Below are 21395 nucleotides of genomic sequence, written 5' to 3' on the forward strand. Positions count from 1 at the left end.
TTCTGTGCTCTCGTGATCTACCAAAGGCCTGTGGCAAACAGAAGCATTCATTCATGAAGAGTACTGAATTTTGAGGAAGCACAGAGTGAGTCTGTGACATTTTTGTCTGGGGCTGCTTCCCCCCAACCCAGATCTGGTGGTGGGTGGTCAAACCACTTGATTTGGTATGTTGTCTGTTAAAGCAACGATCTCGGTGGTGAGCAGTGTGTGTGTGTGTGTGTGTGTGCAGGGGGGTGGGATTGTTGGGGGGCGGGAGTTCTGCTGGTCTGTGGTTGGGTTGGGGGCACTAAATAGGCCAGCGGAGTAGCAGGAGGTTCAACAGGGAGTCCCAAGAGCTGTGGCCACTCCTGGGGGCCTGATGAGCCCTCTTCATATCCCAGGCAGTGGGGTGGGGTGGGGGCCCTTCGTGTGCCCCACAGAGACTAGAGAAGGTGAAAGCTACACATAGCTACACATAACTCCCCGGTCCAGGGAGAAGCGAGAGAGAAGAGTAGAATGTACAATCTGGGGGCTACTTGAGGGCTGCCTGAGGTTTAAATGGGCTCACCAGCCTCCGTACAGATCCATCAGCAGGAAGTGGAAGCTTTATTGGCTCAAGGTGTTTGAACACAGTTTCTAACCAATATGTGGCTGAACGATAAGCAACACAATTACAGGGGTGACCTCTAGGAGTCAGGCTTATATATAAAATAAAGACAAGAAAAACAGAAAAAACATCAGTGGCCAGATCACAGAGTCCATCCAGGCAAATTACTAAGTCGACAAACAAACCAAATCATCCAGGTAAATGACTAAATCTCCCCAGGTGGGAAGATTCAGAATCCAGAGTTACTATATTATCTAAAATGTCCAGTATTCAAGAAAAGAAAAATCACAACACATGCAAAGAAACAAGAAAGGGTGGCCCATACTCAGGAAAAAAAGGAGTCAATAGGACACTGCCGGTGAGGGTCTCCAGACACCGGACTTTGCAGCCAGAGACTTCAGAGCAGATAAATAATAATAAAAAGAGAAATAACCCAACTTAAAAATGGGCAAAAGACTCTAATCGGCATTTCACCAAAGAGGATGGCCAATAAACACACGAAACTGTCCTCAGCATCACCAGTCATTGGGGAAATACAAATTAAACCCACAGTGAGATAGTATTACGTACGTGTCAGAAGGGCTGTAATAAACGAGACAGGAAATACCAAGGGTTGACAAGGATGTGGAGAAACCGGGACTCTCGCTCATTGCTGGTTGGACTGCAAAACACGACGCCAGCCACAGCATGGACGGACTCTTAGAGCGTTATAGTGGGTGAGAGCAGTCGCTCAGAGCCCTGCACACTGTCGGATTCGATTTATACGAGAGATCCAGAAAAGGCACATTTTTAGAGAGAGAAGGCTCATCAGTGGTTGCCTGGGGCTGAAAGAAGGTGCCAGGACAGACCGAAAAGGGGCTTGAGGACAGGCTTTAGTGTTGTTGCAAATGTTCTAAAGCTGGGTTGAAGTGAGGCTGAATTGACTAAAAATCATGGACTTATACACGGCCAATGGGTGGATTTTAGGGTATGCACATTAGTAGCTCGATAAAGCTGTTAGAAAAGAAAAAAGATGAGCAGTGGCAACAGGCTTTGTTGGAAAGATGGTGGGCCTGGGGGTCACATGGAGCTGGAGGTGAGCACCAGTGCCCCAGCTGGCATCTACGGGGCCACCTCGAGCAAGTCATTTCTCGGAGCGCTGGCTTCCTCATCCGTCGTGGAGGAAATAGTGCCCATGCTCAAGGAGATGATGCACGTACACAGCGGGCACCTCATCCGTGACACCCTCCTGGCTGACATGTGATGATGTTCTGTGGGGTTCGGAGTCCCCTGGTGGCCAACCTGATTGGGGAATCTCTGATGCCTGGTCCCCAGGTATCTTTTGCCCTTGTGCGCTAGAATCTCCCCGTTCCCCATGCCCCGATTTCCAGAACTGGGTCTCTGCTCTGAGTCCCATTTGTTTGTGTGGCTGCCTGTTGGCTGGCCTCCTGTCGGGCGTCACTGTGTTTCTCCTTTTCTACAGTGCCTCCTCGCTGGTCCTGGCTTCCCACTGGCCCTTGTCTCTCTACTACCTGCCTCATGGCTCATGTCTTCTGCCTCGTTGCTGGCCCCCTGTTTGCAGGAGAGCCACCTCCATGCATTCTCCAGTCTGGTATGGAACCGGCCACTTACCCAACTCCAAAGCCTTCAGTGGCCCCTTTCTCCCAGGACCCTCATGATGTGCCTCTGCTGACGGCCAACTTCCTATCTCACCGCTCACTCCTCGGGCCTCTGTTCTCCAGCCGGACCAAATCCTTGCCGAGAAGCAAAGAAACCAGGTTTTTTCTTAGCGTGTGCCGTTCTGCCTGCCCGGAACCCCACTTCTCCGCCTTCTCAGGCTAACACAGCTCCTACCTACTCGTCAGGATTCACTTCTGATCTCTCCCTGAGAAAGCCTTTCCTGACAGCCACCTCTCTGTCCTTCCACCCAGGCAGAGTTAGGTTCCGTGGGCTCCCATAATACCACGTTCTCGCCTCTCCCATATCATGCTGGCTTGCAAAATACATTGGTTCATTTCCTGGTGGTCTGTGAAAACTTTGTTGGAGAAATCTGTACATAATATGATTGCCTCCTTCATCCTGGCCCACAGGATGTACAAATGGGTGTACAACTGTTCCGTAAATGAACACACGAGTGTATTATATTCCCCCGGGGGACTCCGTCTTCTCCATAGAGAAGCCCTCGTTCCCTTCCAGGGCCATTCCTCTGCCAGTAGGAGGTGGGCCATTTGGGGAGCTGCTCCGTTGCTTGGGGAGCGAGCCCTCCCTAAGTCCCCTTGTGGTGTCGTACAGGCACAGTGGTTATCCCCGCGCCGAATGGCACCGCGTGCGGGGCTCCCTGATCTGCAATCAGGCGTCGCACCCCCGATCTGCAGTATGTCACCTAACGCCCAAAACAAACGTGCGAGGCCGCTCCTGTTATTACTGCCCCCATTTTAGGGGGGGGCACCCACCTCTCTGACGCTCAGTGACTTCACAGTCCCCCAGCGGAGCTGGGGACTCACACCCACATCTGCCTGACACCGCAGCCGTGCTCCCAACCCAGAACCCCCTGACCAGAGATCTCCTCTCTGCGGTAAGCAGGCCCTGGACTCAATGGGCAGTAGGCAAACTTTTACGGGTACGGGCGTGGGGCTTGAACCCACAAGGGTGAGATCATGACCTGAGCCAAAGTTGTAGATGGTTCTGAGACCTGAGTGGGACAGAGGATGTTGGCCGCACAGTGTGAGCGATGCTTCAGGGGACGGGGGGGGGGGGGGGGGGGTGGTGGGCAACATTCTGCGGGAATGCCTGAATTTTCTTCTGGGCTCTCAGCTGGGAATTGAGCTGGAAAAGGACACCCTCTTTTGAAAGGTTTCCAATATGGGTAACAAATGAGCACAACGGCATTTACAGGTCACACTTCCTGGGCACCAACAATTTGCAAGGTATTGTCCTAAGCACTTTCTGTGTGTTTACTGCCATGACAACCCAATGACGCAGGCACCATGAGTGTTTTCAAGGAGGGTGAAGCCCAAAGAGATTCCCTAAGGCACTGAAAGTCCCGTGGTTCCACGATGGTGGGGCTGGGATTCTGGAACCTCATGAAATCCTCTTTTCTTGAGTTCTGTCTTCCTCCGCCCCTGCCCCCCCCCCCACCCCGTCTCTGAGCTGCGTCCATCCTGCCTGTGAGGTCACCGATGCCACAGCCCCAGGAACAGCTTCCGTCTGCCTTGGCACAGGGGTGGCCACCAGTCGCCCCAGGGGCGGCGGCACCAGTTGGGATGACTACACCGTACTTCTCAGTGCTGGAGACCAAGCCGGCCCTTTTGGCCACATCAGTAGCTTCACTTCCTAGTCCTGAAATTTAGAGAAACGCCCTCCACGGTGCAGACAGCTCTTCGTGGGACCCGAAGCCTCCGCTCATTCACCCGGATGGCAGCACAGGTGGGGAGGCAATACCCACCTGGAAAACTGAGATGGCCCGGGAGCTGCTGGGAGCTCTGCCGACCTACTAGCTATGCAGCCCTTTTAGACACTCCAGCACAGACAGGAAGGAACTGGTAATTATTTTTACTTACATTCTGGGGGCAGTTAGTCAACCTCCTGGCAGATCAGGAAGATACAGGGCAGGAAGGATACAGGATACAGGAAGGTACAGATACTTAGCGTTTGAAAGATTCTAATCAGAAACCCATACTCCATACTTCAAGATTTGGCTAGCTAGAATCAACTAGTTTGATCTAGAACACTAGATTAAGAATCAACACTAGTGAAGGGCCCCTGAGTGGCTCAGTGGTTGAGCAACGAAGCGATCAACTCTTGATTTTGGCTCAGGTCATGATCCCAGGGTGGTGAGATCGAGCCCTGAGTCCGGCTCTGCACGGGGCATGGAGTGACTGCCTCTTTCTCTCTCTCTCTGTCCCACCCACACTCGCGCTCTTGCTCCCTGGAAACAAAATCAACACTGATAAAAGCCCACGGATGACTTTTTACAAAGTGATTTTCCAATCATGAACTGGCCGGACCGTCAGAGGTGTGGGTTGGCTAGAAATATTGCATGGGTACCTCTGTCCCTGGCCTCAGGATTCTGAGCTTGTTTTTTGCTTGCCCCTTTAGATGCTTTCGTGGGGTTTTGTCACCTGGCTCTGACGAGCACGTTCTCTGAATCTGCCTTCGGAATATTGTTACTTCTGCCCTGAGGGAAGCCTTCACGCAATTCTGTAAAAATCATTCCCTGATGTTCCGAAGTTGATTTGGCATCGTTAAATCATGGGTCGGACTAACACCTGAAGCTCTTCCCCACCGCGGGGAGGCTGCGTTTTCGCCGACACACGAGAATCTGATGACGAACCCGCCAGCCGCGTCCTCAACGTCTGCGCCTCGCCTCCTGCCCAATGGGGTGTTGTCCCCACCGAACCGCTTCTCCGCACTATAGCGATAAAGGCTCGTGTCCGTCTTTCCCCTTGCTCCTTCTGCCTCCCGACCACCCCTGGGGCTCCAGCATGTGGCCCTGCGTGGTGGACGTGCCTTCTCTTCTTGGGAATTGCAGGTAATCCAGTTTCTCTTAAAGGCGGCCGTGTCTGCGCCTGCCATGTTACCATACCTTTAAAAAAGAATTTTTTTTTTTTACATTTATTTGTTTTCGAGAGGCGGAGAGACAGAGCACAAGTGGGGAGGGGCAGAGAGAGAAGGAGACAGGATCCCAAGCAGGCTCCAGGCTCCGAGCACCGCGCACAGAGCCCGACGCGGGGCTCGAACTCACGAACCGTGAGATCATGTCCTGAGCCCAAGTGGGACGCTCAAGCGGCTGGGCCACCCGGGGGCCGCTGCCATTTTGCCATATTTGATGAGGGTGAGTCTTGCACATGTTTCAGAACAAATGCAAGGGGTGGGCGTCTGAAAAAACCAAAACTACAGAGAGAGCCGAGAGCTGGCAAAATCGGTTTTATGACCGTTCTTGCCCCTGCTGGCTAATACAAGTGTGAACGGGCACAGGAAGGCTGCCAAGGCCGGCTTTCACTGTCGTGGGCCACCTGGGGGCGAGGCTGCGGGGAAGGAGGCTGGCCGCCCTCCGCCGCCCTGACTACTGGGGGCTCCGAACGGTCACAGAGCTAGAAGCTGGGCAGGGCAGATGCGTCTTTCCCCGGTTCCTCACGCCTGCCACTTTCTGCGTGCATGTGCGCGGAGTCGGTTCCTCCCCAGGTGCTCCTCAGAGGACAGCATCAGTGGCTCAGCACCGTGGTTTCGTGGGCAGAGCCCTGTGCGTGTGGCAGGGTTCGGGACAGGCAGCATGGTGGAAGCCAGTGCGGGAGTCCCCGGTAGGAAGATATTTAGAATATTCTCCACCACGAGAACTGGGCTTTGGTCCCGGTTCTCGTGCAGCCCAGGGAGGCCCTGTGGTTAATTCCGCTCTCTGTTCTGTTTGTTCTCCTGTGGGAGAGTGGAGGTAGGGGGTTCCCCCGGAGCTTCTCTCCGGCTATCCGGCATAACCCCCTTCTGTCTTGTCTCTTCCTGTGTAAAAGGGCTCAGAAAAGCCAGTGTGAGGGCCCTGGCATGCTGAGGTCGTGTGAGGCACCAGTCCCCCCCCCCACCAAAAAAAAAAAAAAGAAGTCTCTGGATCTGATGGGCATGGGGGTTCCCGTAGAGGCTGCAGGAGAGACCCTTGGTGACGAAAGGTGAGGTAGAAGGAGCCAGAACGGCCTGTCCGGAGGAAAGCAGGGAAGGATGGAAAGGTTGTTTCGGCCTGGAGCTGCTGTGACCCACTGCACCACATGAGGCTTTCAGGACTCAGAGTAAGAGAGCCTGGTCGTTGTCTCCAGGAGCCAGCAAGGAGGAGGCTGAACACCCCGAGGGCTGTGTGTGTGTGTGTGTGTGCGCGCACGCGTGTGTGACAGCGTTAGAGCCAAGAAGGCAGCCAGCCCTGACAAAGCCTGGCTGGAGAACCATGGCACCCACTCAAGAGAGGTCATCATACCCAGACACTAGCCTTCCAACTTCTTGTCTGAGACACTCAACTGGTTTAGTGGAACCCGCCCCCACGAAACCCAGACCGCTATCCTCGGCCAACAACGCTGACGTCTCTATACCTCTCCGACCTCGGTTCTACCATGCCAGTCACAAGGACCTCCTTCTGTCCCAGCATGCCTACGCATTGTTGACTCAGGCTTTGTGCTCACAGAAGCACTTCCTCTGCTCCGCTCCCCTCTTGCAATCACCCTATTCTCTGCCTTCACAGCCTCCATCGTTCTTTTTTTTATTAAAAATTTTTTTTAATATTTATTTATTTCTGAGAGAGAGACAGAGAGAGCATGAGCAGAGGAGGGGCAGACAGAGAGGGAGACACAGAATCGGAAGCAGGCTCCAGGCTCCGAGCTGTTGGCACAGGGCCCGACGCGGGGCTCGAACCCACGGACCGCGAGATCGTGACCTGAGCTAAAGTCGGATGCTTAACCGACTGAACCACCCAGAAGCCTCCATGGTTTGTTTATTTATAGGTTTGGTTATATGTTTTGGTTGTGGACTGTCACCCCCGTCTAGGCCCAGGAGTGCAGGGACCTTGTCTGTCTGATTCACTCCTAGCGCGTATTAGGTCCTCAGTGAGTTTTTGTTGAAATGGATGAATGAATCCACCCAGCCACTGAGCTATCACGTCGTGGCACCCTGGCCACTGGGAGTTAGCGGATAAACCATTATCAGATTGGGGCCCTGAGGGCATGCGGGAGCAGTGTTCTTGGCTGAATTCACGCTTTAGGTTTGTTGAGTTTATTACTTTAATTTTTCAACAAAGGTGACTGACCTGCATATTGCCATGCCCAGGGGCTCCGAGGAATGGGAATATGCCAACCAGAAACATCCATGAAGCTAGTTACCTGGTGGGATTTGTAGAGCACTGATTGGGTCTCAAGCTTTGGTTTGAGACCCCAATCTCTGCGGATCTGATGGCTGAACCTTAAAAGCGGCATCCCAGAAGAAAATGCAGCTCTGCCAGGGTCAAATGGACCCTCAGAGCGGGAGGGGATACGTCCTAAAGTCACACCGGGAGCATCATACAACGTGGTTTATTTCCTGGACATTTTCAACCTGTACTCAGCCAGCAGGATAGTTCCACCTAGGATTTAGTTGGATTTTCAACTTTCCCTAGGAAGAGAATGGCCTCTGTGGCTTTGTTTATCAGCAGCAGCAGGAAGGACCTATTGAAGCGGATGACGGTGTAAGAGGGGGTGTCCTTTGACCGGACTATGAGCTTGGTGGCGGTGGCTGCTGCGGCCTCGGTCCCCTCCTCGCTGACATCCAGCACAGCCTTGTGGGCAACCTGCCAGGGGAAAAACAAACGTCAGTGGTTCCCGGGGGAGGGGCACCTTTACTTAACTGAGCTTTGGGGTTCTGCCTGGGAATGGCGATGCCCCGCCTCGAGGGGCTTCAAGCTTATATACGCCAGGTGCCTGGCGTTAGGTTTGCGGCTGTCATTGGTACCAGTCCACTGGTCTTTAAGCGTGGAGTTGAGTGGTTACAAATTCACACCAGAAATGACCCAGGTTTGACTCCCAGTTCTGCCACTTATTGTTGCAAAAGATATTTAGATGCTGCAGGCTTCACTCTCCAAATCTCTGGAAGGGTCATCATAATGGTGTATATCCCACAAGGTCATTGGGTGAATTAAAGGAGATCACACAAAGTATGTGTGCGGGAGTGTTGCTGCATGCGTGCCCTGGAGACATAAGGAGGTGTTTTTAAGTGCTGGATCCCTTCTGGGTCTCCTAGGAAAGAGACTTACCCTGGGGCTCATGTTCTCCCAAGCTTCAGGGGGGCCTGAGGACTCCCAGCAATGACAGTCATTATTGTTCAGATGTGCCCATAAACACGTAATGGGAAAAGGACCATCACGCCCAGCGTATTCCATTGGGACCTCCGTATTCTTTCCCTGGACGCCAATGACAAAGCTCCCCTTCCATGACCCGGGGACGCTTCTGACCATTATGATGTATTATCAAAATACACTTTTAAGTTGGGGATCAGAAACCCATGAGCAGACAAGGACTAGACAGGGAGACCTCTTGTCAGAGCAGGGAGCCCACAGGGGACCTGGAGGGCGCACCTTCACTAAAAGGGACACTCACAGCTCAGCTCCAGCTGATGGGTGCTATGTAGGGCATTGGGCTCACTGTTGCCGTGCGGGAATTGGACTCAGAGATTTGTTTCAAGACGGTCAGAAGTCTATAATTTCAGGTACAATATCCTACATGATAGAAGTTGGCTCTCTTTCTTTTAATACTAGAGGTCACACACAACCCATCTGCAGGGTAGTAATGGCCCATGGGCAGCCAATTTGACTGCAGTGGGAAGTCCCAAGCTTCAGGGGCAAGGTCGAATGCCAGGGGGCATCTGCTTATCTGCATGGGTATCGAGGGAGCAGAATTACTTTCCCAAGACAGGACTGATTTTCACAGAACTGTGTGGTTGGACCTTAGGGACACTTGTTTGAAGAGGGATAAAAGTTGCCTGTGTATCAGAGGTATGATGGCCATAAAGCCACAGACAGGCCTGGCGGCCATGAAATTCAGCCCAACTTCTGCCCCAGAGAAGTCACTGTGCCTCTCAGGGTCTGCGTTTCCTTATCAGTGAGATGTGAGAGCTCGATTAGCCAGGTACTGGAAACTCTTCCCGCTCTCCCTGCCCAGGCAAATGTTCTCGTGGACCAACTCACTTTGGAAAGCTGCAGGAAGTCTGTCTTTGTGATTCCAGAAAAATCAGCATTATTATTAAAGGCATCCCAGATGCCCATCTTCGGGAGGATGGTTTCCAGGTCATAGGAGGCAGAAATGGAAAATTTCGGAATGAACACCTCTATCCACCTGCAGAGATGGAGAAAAGGAAAAAGTGAGGTCACGAGCCCCTTGGTCTCTATCTCTGCTTCTAGGTGGCATTTCGGGAGACTCTGTTCTTCCTCTAGGCTGATGCCGAAGCAGACAACCAACCCAGGTTGCTCTGGGGGTAAAGCCCCCTATCTAGGGGCAAGTCTGGCCCTGGAGATAAATGAGATGAAAGGGAGGGCCCTAATGAAGGAAGGTACAGAGAATACACGGGGATCCAGCGAGGGAGCCTATGGCAGAGACCAATGGGGGACACCAGGCAGTGATGGAAGTGTGTCTGCCGTCCCTGGCCCAGCACATCCCCCACCCCCAGCCCCTCCTGAGACAAACTCTGCTAACCCCTGAGAGCAGCAGAGTCCAACAGAACTTTCTGCAAGCGTGGACACAGTCTCTATTTGTGCTGTTCCGCATTTTAGCCATTAGCCACGCGTGGTTATATCGAACGGCTTAAATGTGGCTAGTGCCAGGGAGGAAAACATTTTTTTTGTTTTACTTATTTTAGTTAACTTAAATTTATATAACTACAGGGGGCTAGTGGCTACTGCGTGGGATAACACATCCCTCCAGGTCAACATAAGTTTTTCTTCCTCAGCAATAATTTCCCTGAACCAAGAATGAACAGCCTGAATTTACTGAGCATTTACTATGCGCCAGGCATCGTCCCAGATAATTTTAGTCATTTCCATTTTAAAGATGTCAAAACTTACTTGTAGTGCTTTGCGCAAGGTCATGTACTCGGTGAGTCACAAAAATGAAAGCACAAAAGTGTTGGATGGACACTCAAGTCCTCACTGACGGGCATCATCACAACGGACAGCTCTCTCTTCCCTCTTGCTTCTCCAGCACCCGCCTGGCCATCTCCTCCCTGCTCTGTCTGCCGCTCTTTATGAACCGCCCCCTGCCCCAGCCTCCGTGCTGCCTCCTCTGTCCAGCCCTGGTTGCAGTCAGAAAAGAGTAGAAACCTCTGAAGGATCCTACAGTGTTCCTTAATTCCCAACTTCACCTCTTTGCCAGGGCTGTTTCCTTTGCCAAAGTGCCCTGCCTCAGCCTCTATGTCCTATCTATGCTCCTGACTCCGATGTACCATCTCTTTGAAGCCTTCTTCCGTCCCAGCTAAAAGTGATCTCTCTTTGCTCTGAAGCTCCTTAGCACTTTGCCTGCCTCCCCCTGGGCATTGATCTTTGTCTTTCTTAAATTACAGTTATCTTGACCCTGTCTTCTCTCCTCTTGGACTGTGGGCACCTGGGAATGATGCCAAGAATGCCAAGAAAATATTGCTAAGAGATTGTATGTAAGGCTTTGATAGTCCTTTGTATCTTATGGTTAACATCCTCTTGATACTCTCCATAATGGTTACAGAACTAATAATAATCTGGGATGCCTGGGTGTCTCAGCCAGCTAAGCAAACGACTCTTGATTTCGGCTCAGGTCACGATCCCACAGTCCGTGGGTTCAAGCGCCGCGTTGGGCTCTGTCCTGGCAGTGTGGAGCCCGATGCTTTCTCTCTCTCCCTCTCTCACTGCCCCTACCCAGCTCATTCTCTCTCTCTCTCTCTCTCTCTCTCTCTCTCTCTCTCTCAAACTAAATAAATAAACTTAAAATAAAAAATAAAATACAAAACTTAAAAGGGAAAAGGAAAAGAAAGAAACTAATCAGCTATGTACTTTATGCATAGTAACTCGTTTTATCTTTTCAACAACTTATGGGCTCAGTAATATCATGATTCTCATTTTATAGGTGAGCATCAATGCTTTCTTTGCTTGTTTATTTTTATGGAATCAGTCCATGGAGTTTAATATTGGATTGGCTGATAGGGTGAGTTCTGCTAGCCATGACGGAACAGCTTTGCAAGGACATATTAGCTACGTGGCTGTGGGCAATTCACCTCCCTTCTCAGAGCCTCGACTTCCTTACGTGTGGGTGGGGGTGACGGTGCTCCAGTGCTCTTCACCTGTCGGGTGACGGTGAAGTTCAAGTGGGAACACACACGCACGGCACCAAGTTCACCATCCAGCGTGCAGCTGCCGCTCAGTTGGCAGGAGCGATTACTCAACAGCTGCCACCCTCGGATGTACGTCCTCATCCGTTGCCCCATGCTTGGGTGTACACCATCACCTGCCCCAGGAGTCTGGAAATGGACACAGATTCCCACCTCTTCTGGAGTAAGAGGCTCCATCGCCTCAGTGTCCCGGCTGACAAGGCCTGTTCCGGCTGCCTCATCTTGCCCTGGCCAGGGAGGACAAAGAAGGCCACGGTGTTGCCACTGTAGTGCATCTGTAGTACAGAGCAGCTCAGCTCCGGATCCACCCCAAAAGCAAATTGTTCCACCTGGTGCATCATTGGGACCTTCACAGTGGCCCCCTGGCCCACCAGGAACGGAGAGCTCTTTCTTGTATATCCAGGGTGAAAGGGCTTCTCCCACTTGGCTGGCACAGAGAGAAAAGAGAGGTCTTTGTGTCAAAGTGCTGTCAGCAAAAATGATGAAGTAAGGATCTCTGAAAACTCTGTCCTCCATAAAAGCAATGGGAAAATTGCCAACAGTGATCAGAATGGGCTTTCTTAGAACTCTAGAAATTAACCAAACTCTTTCAGCAAATTAGGGAATGGTTTGTTCAAGTGAAGCAGCTAAATCTTGGGAAGAAGGTGAACTTTGGGGTATTTTAACTTGCCCTCGTTCCATTCCCCATGTCCTAACTCTTCAGGAGACTTGAAAAACAAGAGTGTGCATTTCCAGTGAAATCCAGAAACCTGGCAGCCCCAGGAGGGAAAAAATAGGGCTGGAACCCTTTCAAAGCCTCAATCCCTAAACACTGTTATTTGACCTGTCCTGTGCTTCCCTGGGAGGCATCATTTGCAGAACTGTCTGTACTTGATCTGATTTGGAGCTCGACCAATGCAAAAAACTCTATTCCTCAGAGGAAATTAGTCAAAAGCAGTCACAGGCAGTGATACATTTTGCAGCTGCCGGGGGCAGTAGATAACACTTGAGGCAAACAATAAACTAGTCAAAAAGGTTAACAGAACAGGCTGGGGGTAGGGGTGGGGGGTGACATCTGCAAAAACGACAAGAGTAAGGACCTCTGCATTGTCACCCTTCCCTAAAGACAATAAGGAAAACTGGCAAAAATATTCAGAATCAACTTCTTTGGAACTCTGGAAATTAATCAAAGCCTTATAGCAACCTAGGGAGTGTTCATTCAAGACAAATGGCCGAATTTCAGAAAGAACAGTCAATTTTGTGGTTATTTTAACTTGTGCCAGTCCTGTCCTCTACTCTCTAGCTCAGCAGTAGCCTTGACAAATAGCAGCCTGTGTTCCCACTACCATTGGGAGAGGGATTGACCTGGAGGTCTTTCAAAGACTCATTTTCGAAGAATTATTATCACTTGACCCGTCAGATAGTTAACTGGAAGCTCTCACTTCCAAGGTTGATTGGTGCACAGTCAGTGATTAAAGCCTTCTCCCCAGGGGGCTGGAAGTTTTTTGCTAGAAACAATTACAGACAAATGTTTTAGTTGTATGGTTGCCTGGGTGGGGATAACAGATGGGGCAAACAACAAAGTGATAAAAAATTCTAGAAGGAAAAGCTGAGGCGTAAGATGTCCGTTGGAGCTTTGGAAAGCTCCATTATATCCTGGGCATCTAGAGGCTTCATGCATGTGTAAAGCTGTGTGCGTATTTGAGAAAAAATATGAGAAGGCTGTAAGTTCTCACTTACGGCTGACCTTGAGGGTCTGCAGAAATAGAAAGTGAAGACTGGGTCAGAGTTATAAACTGCCTGGCTGGGTGTTGATGACAACCCCACCATGCACACAAGAGTCCTCAGCAAAGACTAGGAGATTTTTTTGGTCCAAGCACTTAAGAAATCTCTGCCCAAGGGGGCACCTGGGTGGCTCCGTAGGTGGAGCGTCCGACTTCGTCTCAGGTCATGATCTCGCAGTCTGTGAGTTTGAGCCCCGCGTCGGGCTCTGTGCTGACAGCTCAGAGCCTGGAGCCTATTTCAGATTCTGTGTCTCCCTCTCTCTCTGCCCCTCCCCAGCTCATGCTCTGTCTCTCTCTCTCTGTCAAAAATAAATAAACATTAAAAAAAAACAATAAAAAAAGAAATCTCTGCCCAGTCATAACTAACCACTTGACTAACCAAGAAGACACTTTGGTGGCCACACATGACAAAGTATAGACTTTAAAGAATTAGTTCGGAAAAGTCACTCAAGAAACAACTACTGCAACAAGCAAAAACAACAAATCCTTGGGATGAGGTAAATCTGATTTTCAGAGCTGCAACATTGCATTATTTTAAAAATCCAGCTTTTACAAAAAGATATGAGGCATAAAAAGAAAGTATGGGCCATGCACAAGAAAAAGCCAATCTGCTAATATGAGAAATAAAAGAAGGGACACTGAAAAAGATCTTATGGACATTAAAGGAAAATAAAGGAATACTACAAACAACTCTATGCCCACAAATTTGATAACTGAGATGAAATATTCCAATTTTCCAAACCTTAAATACGAATAAATAGACAATGTGAATAGGTCTATATCTATCAAAGAAATTGGCAATCATTAAAACCTTCCAAAATAGGAAATACCAGGTCCAGATGGATTCACTAGTGAATTCTACCAAACACTCAAGAAAGAAATTATAGGGGCATCTGGATGGCTCAATCGGTTAGGTGTCTGACTTCGGCTCAGGTCATGATCTCACAGTTCGTGAGTTCGAGCCCCACATCGGGCTCTGTGCCGACAGCTCAGAGCCTGGAGGCTTCTTCGAATTCTGTGTCTCCCTCTCTCTCTCTGCACCTCCTCTGCTCATGCTCTGTCTGTCTGTCTCTCTCTCCTTCAAAAGTAAATAAAAACATTTAAAAAAAGAAAGAAATTATACAAATTCTTTACAATCTCTTTCAGAGGATAGAAGCAGAGAAAATACTTCCTAATTTGTTCTATCAAGCCAGCATTCCTTTAATACCAAAATCAGACAAAGACATTGCAAGAAAACTACAGACCAGTATCTTTTATGAACACAGATATAAGAATCCTGCACAAAATACTAACAAATCAAATCCGATAATGTATAAAAATAATTATATGCCACAACCAAATGGGGTTTTTTCCAGGTTTGTAAGGCTGGTTCAACATTTGAAAATAAATTAATACAATCCATCATATCAAGAAGCTAAGCAAGAAAAATTAATCATATGAATAGATGAAGCAAAAGCATTCGACAAAATCCAACACCAGTCATAATAAAAATTCTCAATAAACTAGGAATAAAGGAATAACTTCTTCAATTTGATAAAAAAAAAATAGCTACAAAAAGCCCACAGCTGATATAATACTTAAGGGTGAGAAACTCAAAGTTTTCCCACTAAGGTCAGGTATAATGCAAGGACGTCCCCTCTTGCCACTCCTGTCCAACATTTTACTGGAAGTTCTAGTTAATGCAATAAGATAAGAAAAAAGAAATAGAGTGTATACAGGTTGGGAAAGAAGAAATAAAACTTTCTTTGTTTGCAGATGACATGATCATCTATGTAGAAAACCCAAGAGTCAACAAACAAAAGAATCTGTGGAACTAATGAGGGAGTATAGCAAAGTTGCAGGATACAAGGTTAATATACAAAAGTCAATTGCTTTTCCATATGCCAGCAATGAATAAGTGGAGTTTGAAATTAAAAACATAATATGTTTTACATTTGCATCCAAAAAAATACTTAGGTATAAATCTAACAAAATACATGCAAGATCTATATGAATAAAATTACAAAACTCAGATAATGAAATCAAAGAACTAAATGAATAGAAGGATATTCCATGTTCATGAATACAAAGTCTCAATATTGTTAAGATGTCAATTCTTCCCAACATGATCTATAGATTCAATGCAATCTCAATCAAAATACTAGCAAGTTATATTACAGATATTAACAAACTAATACTAAAGTTTATATCAAAAGCAAAAGACCCAGAATAGGCAATCCATTATTGAAGAAGAACAAGGTTGCAGCACTCGCACTAACCAACTTCAAGACTTACTATAAGGCTGTAGTACGCAAGACAGTGTGGTATTGGTGAAGAATACACAACTAGATCAATGGAACAAAGAGAGAGCTTACAAACAGACCCATGTAAATATAGCCAACTGATCTTTGACAAAGGAGCAAAAGCAACATAATAGAGCAAAAATAGTCTTTTCAATAAATGGTGTTGGGACCACTAGCATTTGTATGCAAAGAGAAAAAGAAGAATCTGGACACGTACTTTACATCGTTCATAAAAAATTAACTCAAAATGGGCCACCTGGGTGGCTCAGTTGGTTGGGCGACCAACTTCAGTTCAGGTCATGATCTCACAACTCGTGAGTTCGAGCCCCGCATCAGGCTCTGCGCTGATAGCTCAGAGCCTGGAGCCTGTTTCGGATTCTGTGTCTCCCTCTCTCTCTGCCCTTCCCCCACTCACGCTCTGCCCCTCTCTCTCAGTCAAAAATAAACATTAAAAAAAAAATTAACTCAAAACGGACCACAGACCTAAACATAAAACACGTAGAAGATAATATAGGAAAAAAACTAGATGTCCCTGGGTACGGCAAAAAATGTTTAGATACAACACTAGAGGCACAGTCCGTGAAAGAAATCCCTGGTAAGCCAAACTTCATTAAAATTTGAAACTTCTGCTCCGTGAAAGACAATGTTAAGAGAATGAAAAGCCAAGCGACAGACTAAGAGAAAATATTTGTAACAGATGCACCTGATACGAGACTGTTATCCCAAATATACTAAGAACTCTTAAAGCTTAGCGATGAGAAAAACAGATGACTGGATTAAAAAAGTGGGCTAACCACCTCGACGGATACCTTGTCAAGGAAGAGAGGCAGGTGACAGATAAAGATGAAAAGATGCTCCATGTCATATGTCACCGGGGAAATGCAAATTGAAACAGCAACGAGATGTCAACAAAACACCCATTCACGTGGCCCAGATCTGGAACACTGACAACACCAAGTGCTGGCAAGGCTGTGGAGCAACAGGAACTCTCATACATCGCTGGCGTGAATGCGAAAATGGTACAGCCACTTTGGAAGACAGTTTGGTGGTCTCTTTCCAAACCAAGCATGTTTTTGCCAAACAATCCTGCAAGCATGCTCCTTGGTATAAGGAATTGAAAACTGTGTCCCCACAAAACCCAGCACATATTATAGGATTCTGTTTATATGAAATGTCCAGAAGAGGCAAACTATAGAAACGGAAAGTGTATCCTTGTTTCTGGGGAAGAACATAAATGAAGAGTGAGTGCTCACGGAGAGGTGATGGGAATGTTGTGGAGTCACGTATGGACGTATTTGCACAACCTTGTGGGTATACTAAAAACAAGACCCACTGAACTGTACAATTTAACATAGTGAATTTCGTGCTGTGTGACTTTTTTTCAAGAAGAAAATAAGATTAAGTTAAATGAACAACGTAGATAAAGCACAGAGGACATAATAGGGGCTCACGGCATATTGATTCTTTTTCCTTCCCCTCCCTCCTTGCAGAATGGATGGAGAAATGGGTGGAAAGGTGAGCGGGTAGATAGAGGGAAAGATAAATGGGGGGTGGGGGGACGGCAGGAGGGAGAAAGGAAGGGAAGGAGAGAGAGGAGAAGCAGGGAGGGATGATACAATGGCATCCATGATAACTCAGCCCTGAGTGTCCAGCACACCAGCAGAAGCAAAAGCCCATGTGCTGGCTGTATCATCACCCATCCGGTTAGTAGACAGACTCACACATTAGGCACATGCCCGGGACCATGGAGCAAGTAAGGGGTAGAGGTGGAATCCAAACCCAGGGCTGTCCGACTTCAAAGCCGTTGTCCGTTCTGTGGCAGCACAGTGTCTTTGCAAACTGTAAAGCTTGAGACATTTGCCCAGGGGGTGTGAATTGCAGTTAAGCTGGTCTGTCTACACATCCACCTATAAAAGTGCTCTCACCTTTGGATTTGCTGGGCTGCCCACGGAGGCCAGGGTCAGCCTCTCAGGACGCATAATCAGGCTATCCAGACACAGAGCTGAATGACCCCCCGCCACCGTAATTGATAAACTAAAGCTAGCAGAGGGAACAGGAGGTCTCATGCAGCCAGCTTGTGACACAGCTGATTCAAACTCAGGCTTCCCCTTACTTCACCGTGCTGTCTAGGGCTTGTCTAGTTTGCTTATTCAACTGGGGGTAAAAAGAAACAACATTAAAATCAAAATCAGCCTCTCCAGAGCCTTACCTTTAAAGAAAACGGGGTTCACCAGGACCATGGCCGTCAGAGGGTCAAGGTCTTGGATTAAGTCTACAACCTTCCCTTTGGTCTCCTTCTCCACATAGCTGTTGATTCTCTTCCGGGCGGTGGAGGTGCTGGAGAAATCTGTAGAAAAGACCTTCGAATCATACAGCCTCTTGGCGTCGTCCAAGAAATTTGTCTGTAGGCGCAGCTCCTTTTGGATGAAGAGGACGCTCCCCATCCTCAAGTCTAGGCCTTTGCCGGGGACACTGAGCGAGTGGAGCAGGAGCCGGAAGGCCCGGTGGATGGCGGATTCCGGCTCGTGCGTGAGGTTGAACCCCAGGCCTTGGAGGATCTGGGTCTTGGTGGCTGAGCGGGCCCCGAGGGAGAGCGTGGCCAGGGAAGCGGAGATACTCAGCGGGGAGAAGAAGACGTTCTGATCCGGGGTCTTCAAAACCAGCCTCCGGTAGAGGCGGAAGGCAAAGTTGGTGTTGCTAGAAGATACCCAGGTGGTAGCGGTGCTCCTTGTGGGGGAAGGGCAGGGGCCACTGGATGGGGGCACACAGTAGACCGGAGCACAGACGCTGACGACCAGGAAAAGTCGATAAAAGGGAGAGGCCATTTTGGGACGAAACAAGTCTGCAAGAGAGGAAAGGACCAACGAGGGAAGGTAAGCCGAGCGTCCAGCCTGGAATCAGAGACCTTGCGACACCCCGTCCCCACTCGCGATAGAACTGGGACACGCTGGACGGTGAACAAAGCTCTCGCGTAATCTCGCTGCCTCTCGCAACCCCCCTGATGCAGATATTATTGTTGTCCTTGTCTTACAAACAAAGAAACAGGCCTCAGAGAGGTTGTGTGATTTAGGCCACGCAGCTGGGTCGTGTTCTGTCTGGGATTCAAAGCCGGGTCTTAAAGGCACAATCTCAGATCCCACGCGCTTTGCTGTTTCTGCTTCGCAGGCTTATCGTTCGGAAAGTAACACAGTGAGACCAGATGGTACAGTCCCAATCGTCGCAGCCAGACGCGCCCTCTTACCCCTGAGAGAACCCTCCAGATATTCTTGGTCCCTTTTGTGAGGACACGATCACAGCTCTCCATGGCTGCCCACCCCCTGCCCCAGGCATCTGTTGGCATGTCCCTCAAAAAGTGGACACCCCGGGGGGGCCCGGGGGGCCCAGTGCGTTAAGCGTCCAACTCCTGATCTCAGCTCAGGTCATGAGTCTCACGGTCTCACGGTCGTGAGTTCAAGTCCCACATCGGGCTCTGCGGGGATATTGCAGCGTCTGCTTGAGATTCTGTCTCTACTTCTCTCTGACCCTCCCCCACTTGTGCTCTCTCTCTCTCTCTCTTTCTGCACTTGATCTTAGCCAAAAGGCCGAGAAGCGATCTCTCTTTCTCAAAATAAGTGAACTTAAAAAAAAAGTGGAAACCCCAGGCCGGAGGCTGTCCTGGAACCAGAGGCCTGCACAACCCCTGCTATGCCGCGTGTCCTCCCGGGGTGCCCCCCCTCGCTCCCAGGGTGTTCCCCAACCCCCCATCTGTGAAGAAGGACAGCTCCGAGGAAGAAGTGAGAGTGTCTGTATAGCACCCAGAGCCGTGTCTGGCCCGCGGAGGGCATGAGGTCAAAGCTGCTCCCCCCCCAACCCCCACCCCGGGTGGCTGCTGTTGTGATTTTGCCTTCCTCACTTGGAAGCAAGGTGAAGCGCAGGCTTGTCCCTGGATCTTCCTGACTGTGGGAAGGGAGGGGGTTGAGGGATGAGAAGGCCAGCCGTGCCCAGGGATGAGGCGCCACACGAGAGGCAGGGGCCTCTTGAGGCAGGTGCGGGTGGGGGCGGGGCTCTCGGGGCACCTGCTAAGGCCGAGGATCCACACCCCCATCAGCAGACATGGCCTTGCCAGAGCAGATTGGTTCCGTGTCCCAAGTCCCGGGCTGAGCAGGGGAGACCGGCCTGACCGGTAGCCCCGCCAGGCAGTCCACTAGTAAATGTCTCGGCCCCTCATGGCCCTGACCTTAGGCAAGCGGCTGCTCCTCTCTGAGCCCCAGGGAGGTGACCTCAAAGGGGTCTGTGGCCATGGGTCTCAAGGGGGAGATCCTTATGCTCTTGAGGAAAAGCTTCACAGAAGCTTGTTCATTCGGCTCTTGACATCCAACCTCCTTTGACACTTGGCCTCTCCCCATCCCCCACTCCTGTCCCCCTCCGTCCCCCCCCCCACTTTTCACCTTCTCTCCCCTGCTCAATTCCCCACTTGGCTCCCAGCTGCGGTCACTCAACCACACTGCAGACGGGGGGAACTTTCTAGCCACAAAGCTCACGTGTCCCTCAGCTACTCAGATTCCTCACTGACCTTGGGAGGAAAGGCCAAGCACCTGTCGTTCGCGGTCCTTCTCTGTTGGGCTCCGACTTACCTCCCCAGCGCATCCTCAAGCACAAAGCTGTTCCAGTTCCCGGGAAAGATGGCATGGCCCTCAGCCCCGCCCCCCTGCCCCGTCCTCATCGGCCTCCTTAGCTAGCTCGACTGTCTGAGGGCTTCATTCCATTGTAAAACCCTACCCTCCCTGTGACGCACACTCCTGGCGAGGCCCCAGACCTGGAAGAACCCACCCGTCTGCTCCTTTTTGCCAAATGTTGGACAGACCGTGGCTCAGCAAGGCAGCTTGGTCCGCGGTGAATCCCCAGTCCCCAATTTTTATTTGCCTGGCAGGAGAGCACGGTCACCTCACCCTCCCATGGACTAGAGGGCGCAGCTCAGTCTTTTCCGTTTCCTTACGACGGATTCCTCGCCGTCCACGAATGCACGTGTGTGCGCACACACACACACACACACACACACACACACATGTCAGACCGCCTCATCTCCTGCATCCCATGCAGGACCCTCAGAAAAGGAACCTATCTCACTCCTCCCCTCCACCCCTCTCCAAACTTCAGAGAGCATCCGTATGTCCGTCCCAGGGCCCTCACACCTCTCTCTTCCGTACTTAAAACGCTCCCCCTCAACTACATCCGTGCCATCGGCCTTTAAACACGTTCCCTTCTAGCTGCTGCCCTGTCTCCGTCCTCCCCATCCTGGCCCGAATCCTCACGAGCTGTGATCCGGATCCCGGCCCGGATCCTTCACGGTCCTCATGGTCTTACTTCCGCTCACCCTTGGCCCACTCCAGTCTGGCCTCCGGGTCCACAGAGACGGGACCAGCCTGCAAACACGTCTGGGTTCACCTCAGCTGCCTTCCCGGTAGCATCTGACACTGGAGGCCACCCCCCTCTTCTTATCCAGTCCCTCCCCGTGGCTCTGTGACACCACGTTCCCCTGCGTTTCTCCTCTCCCTCTGTTCCTCCTCCTGAGTCACCTCTGTGCTTTCTGTCTCGAGCCCGGCCTCTGCTCTGTTCTCCACCTCCGCTGATCTCATCAGTCCCGGGGCTTCATGACTGAAAAGGAAATTGCGTATTATTTTTAATCCCCAGCCCACACTTTTCCTCCGAACTCCGTATCTCTTTTTTAAGTTTATTTATTTATTGTGTGTGTGTGTGTGTGTGTGTGTGTGTGTGAAAGGCGGGGGGAGGGGCAGAGAGAGAATCCCAAACAGGTTTCATGCTGCCAGCACAGGGCCAGACAGGGTGCCCGAACTCGCGCACTGTGAGATCACGACCCGAGCCAAAACCAAGAGTCAAACACTTAACCGACTGAGCTACCCAGGCGCCCTTAAAGTTTCTTTTAATGTTCATTTA

At 50.1% G+C, this 21395-nt stretch overlaps 1 protein-coding gene across 2 annotated transcripts; it reads right to left on the reverse strand.

Annotated features, from left to right (window-relative positions):
- Positions 1-6820: 6820 nt before the first annotated feature.
- On the reverse strand, positions 6821-21124 carry SERPINA9 (serpin family A member 9). Of its 2 annotated transcripts, XM_060620663.3 has the most exons (5): positions 20815-21124; positions 17671-18303; positions 11570-11843; positions 9252-9399; positions 6821-7859 (listed from the first exon to the last, which is right to left on the reverse strand). In XM_060620663.3, the coding sequence occupies exons 2-5, from the start codon at positions 18284-18286 to the stop codon at positions 7656-7658; spliced, it is 1242 nt and encodes a 413-aa protein (XP_060476646.3). In that variant the 5' UTR covers positions 18287-18303; positions 20815-21124; the 3' UTR covers positions 6821-7655. The 2 variants fall into 2 exon arrangements, with proteins under 2 accessions (XP_060476646.3, XP_060476645.3); XM_060620662.3 differs by lacking the exon at positions 20815-21124 and having other exon boundaries at positions 17671-18819.
- Between the last annotated feature and the right edge of the window lie 271 nt (positions 21125-21395).

The sequence above is a fragment of the Panthera onca genome, chromosome B3 (genome assembly GCF_046562875.1).
Source record: "Panthera onca isolate mPanOnc1 chromosome B3, mPanOnc1 haplotype 2, whole genome shotgun sequence".
NCBI lineage: Eukaryota > Metazoa > Chordata > Mammalia > Carnivora > Felidae > Panthera > Panthera onca.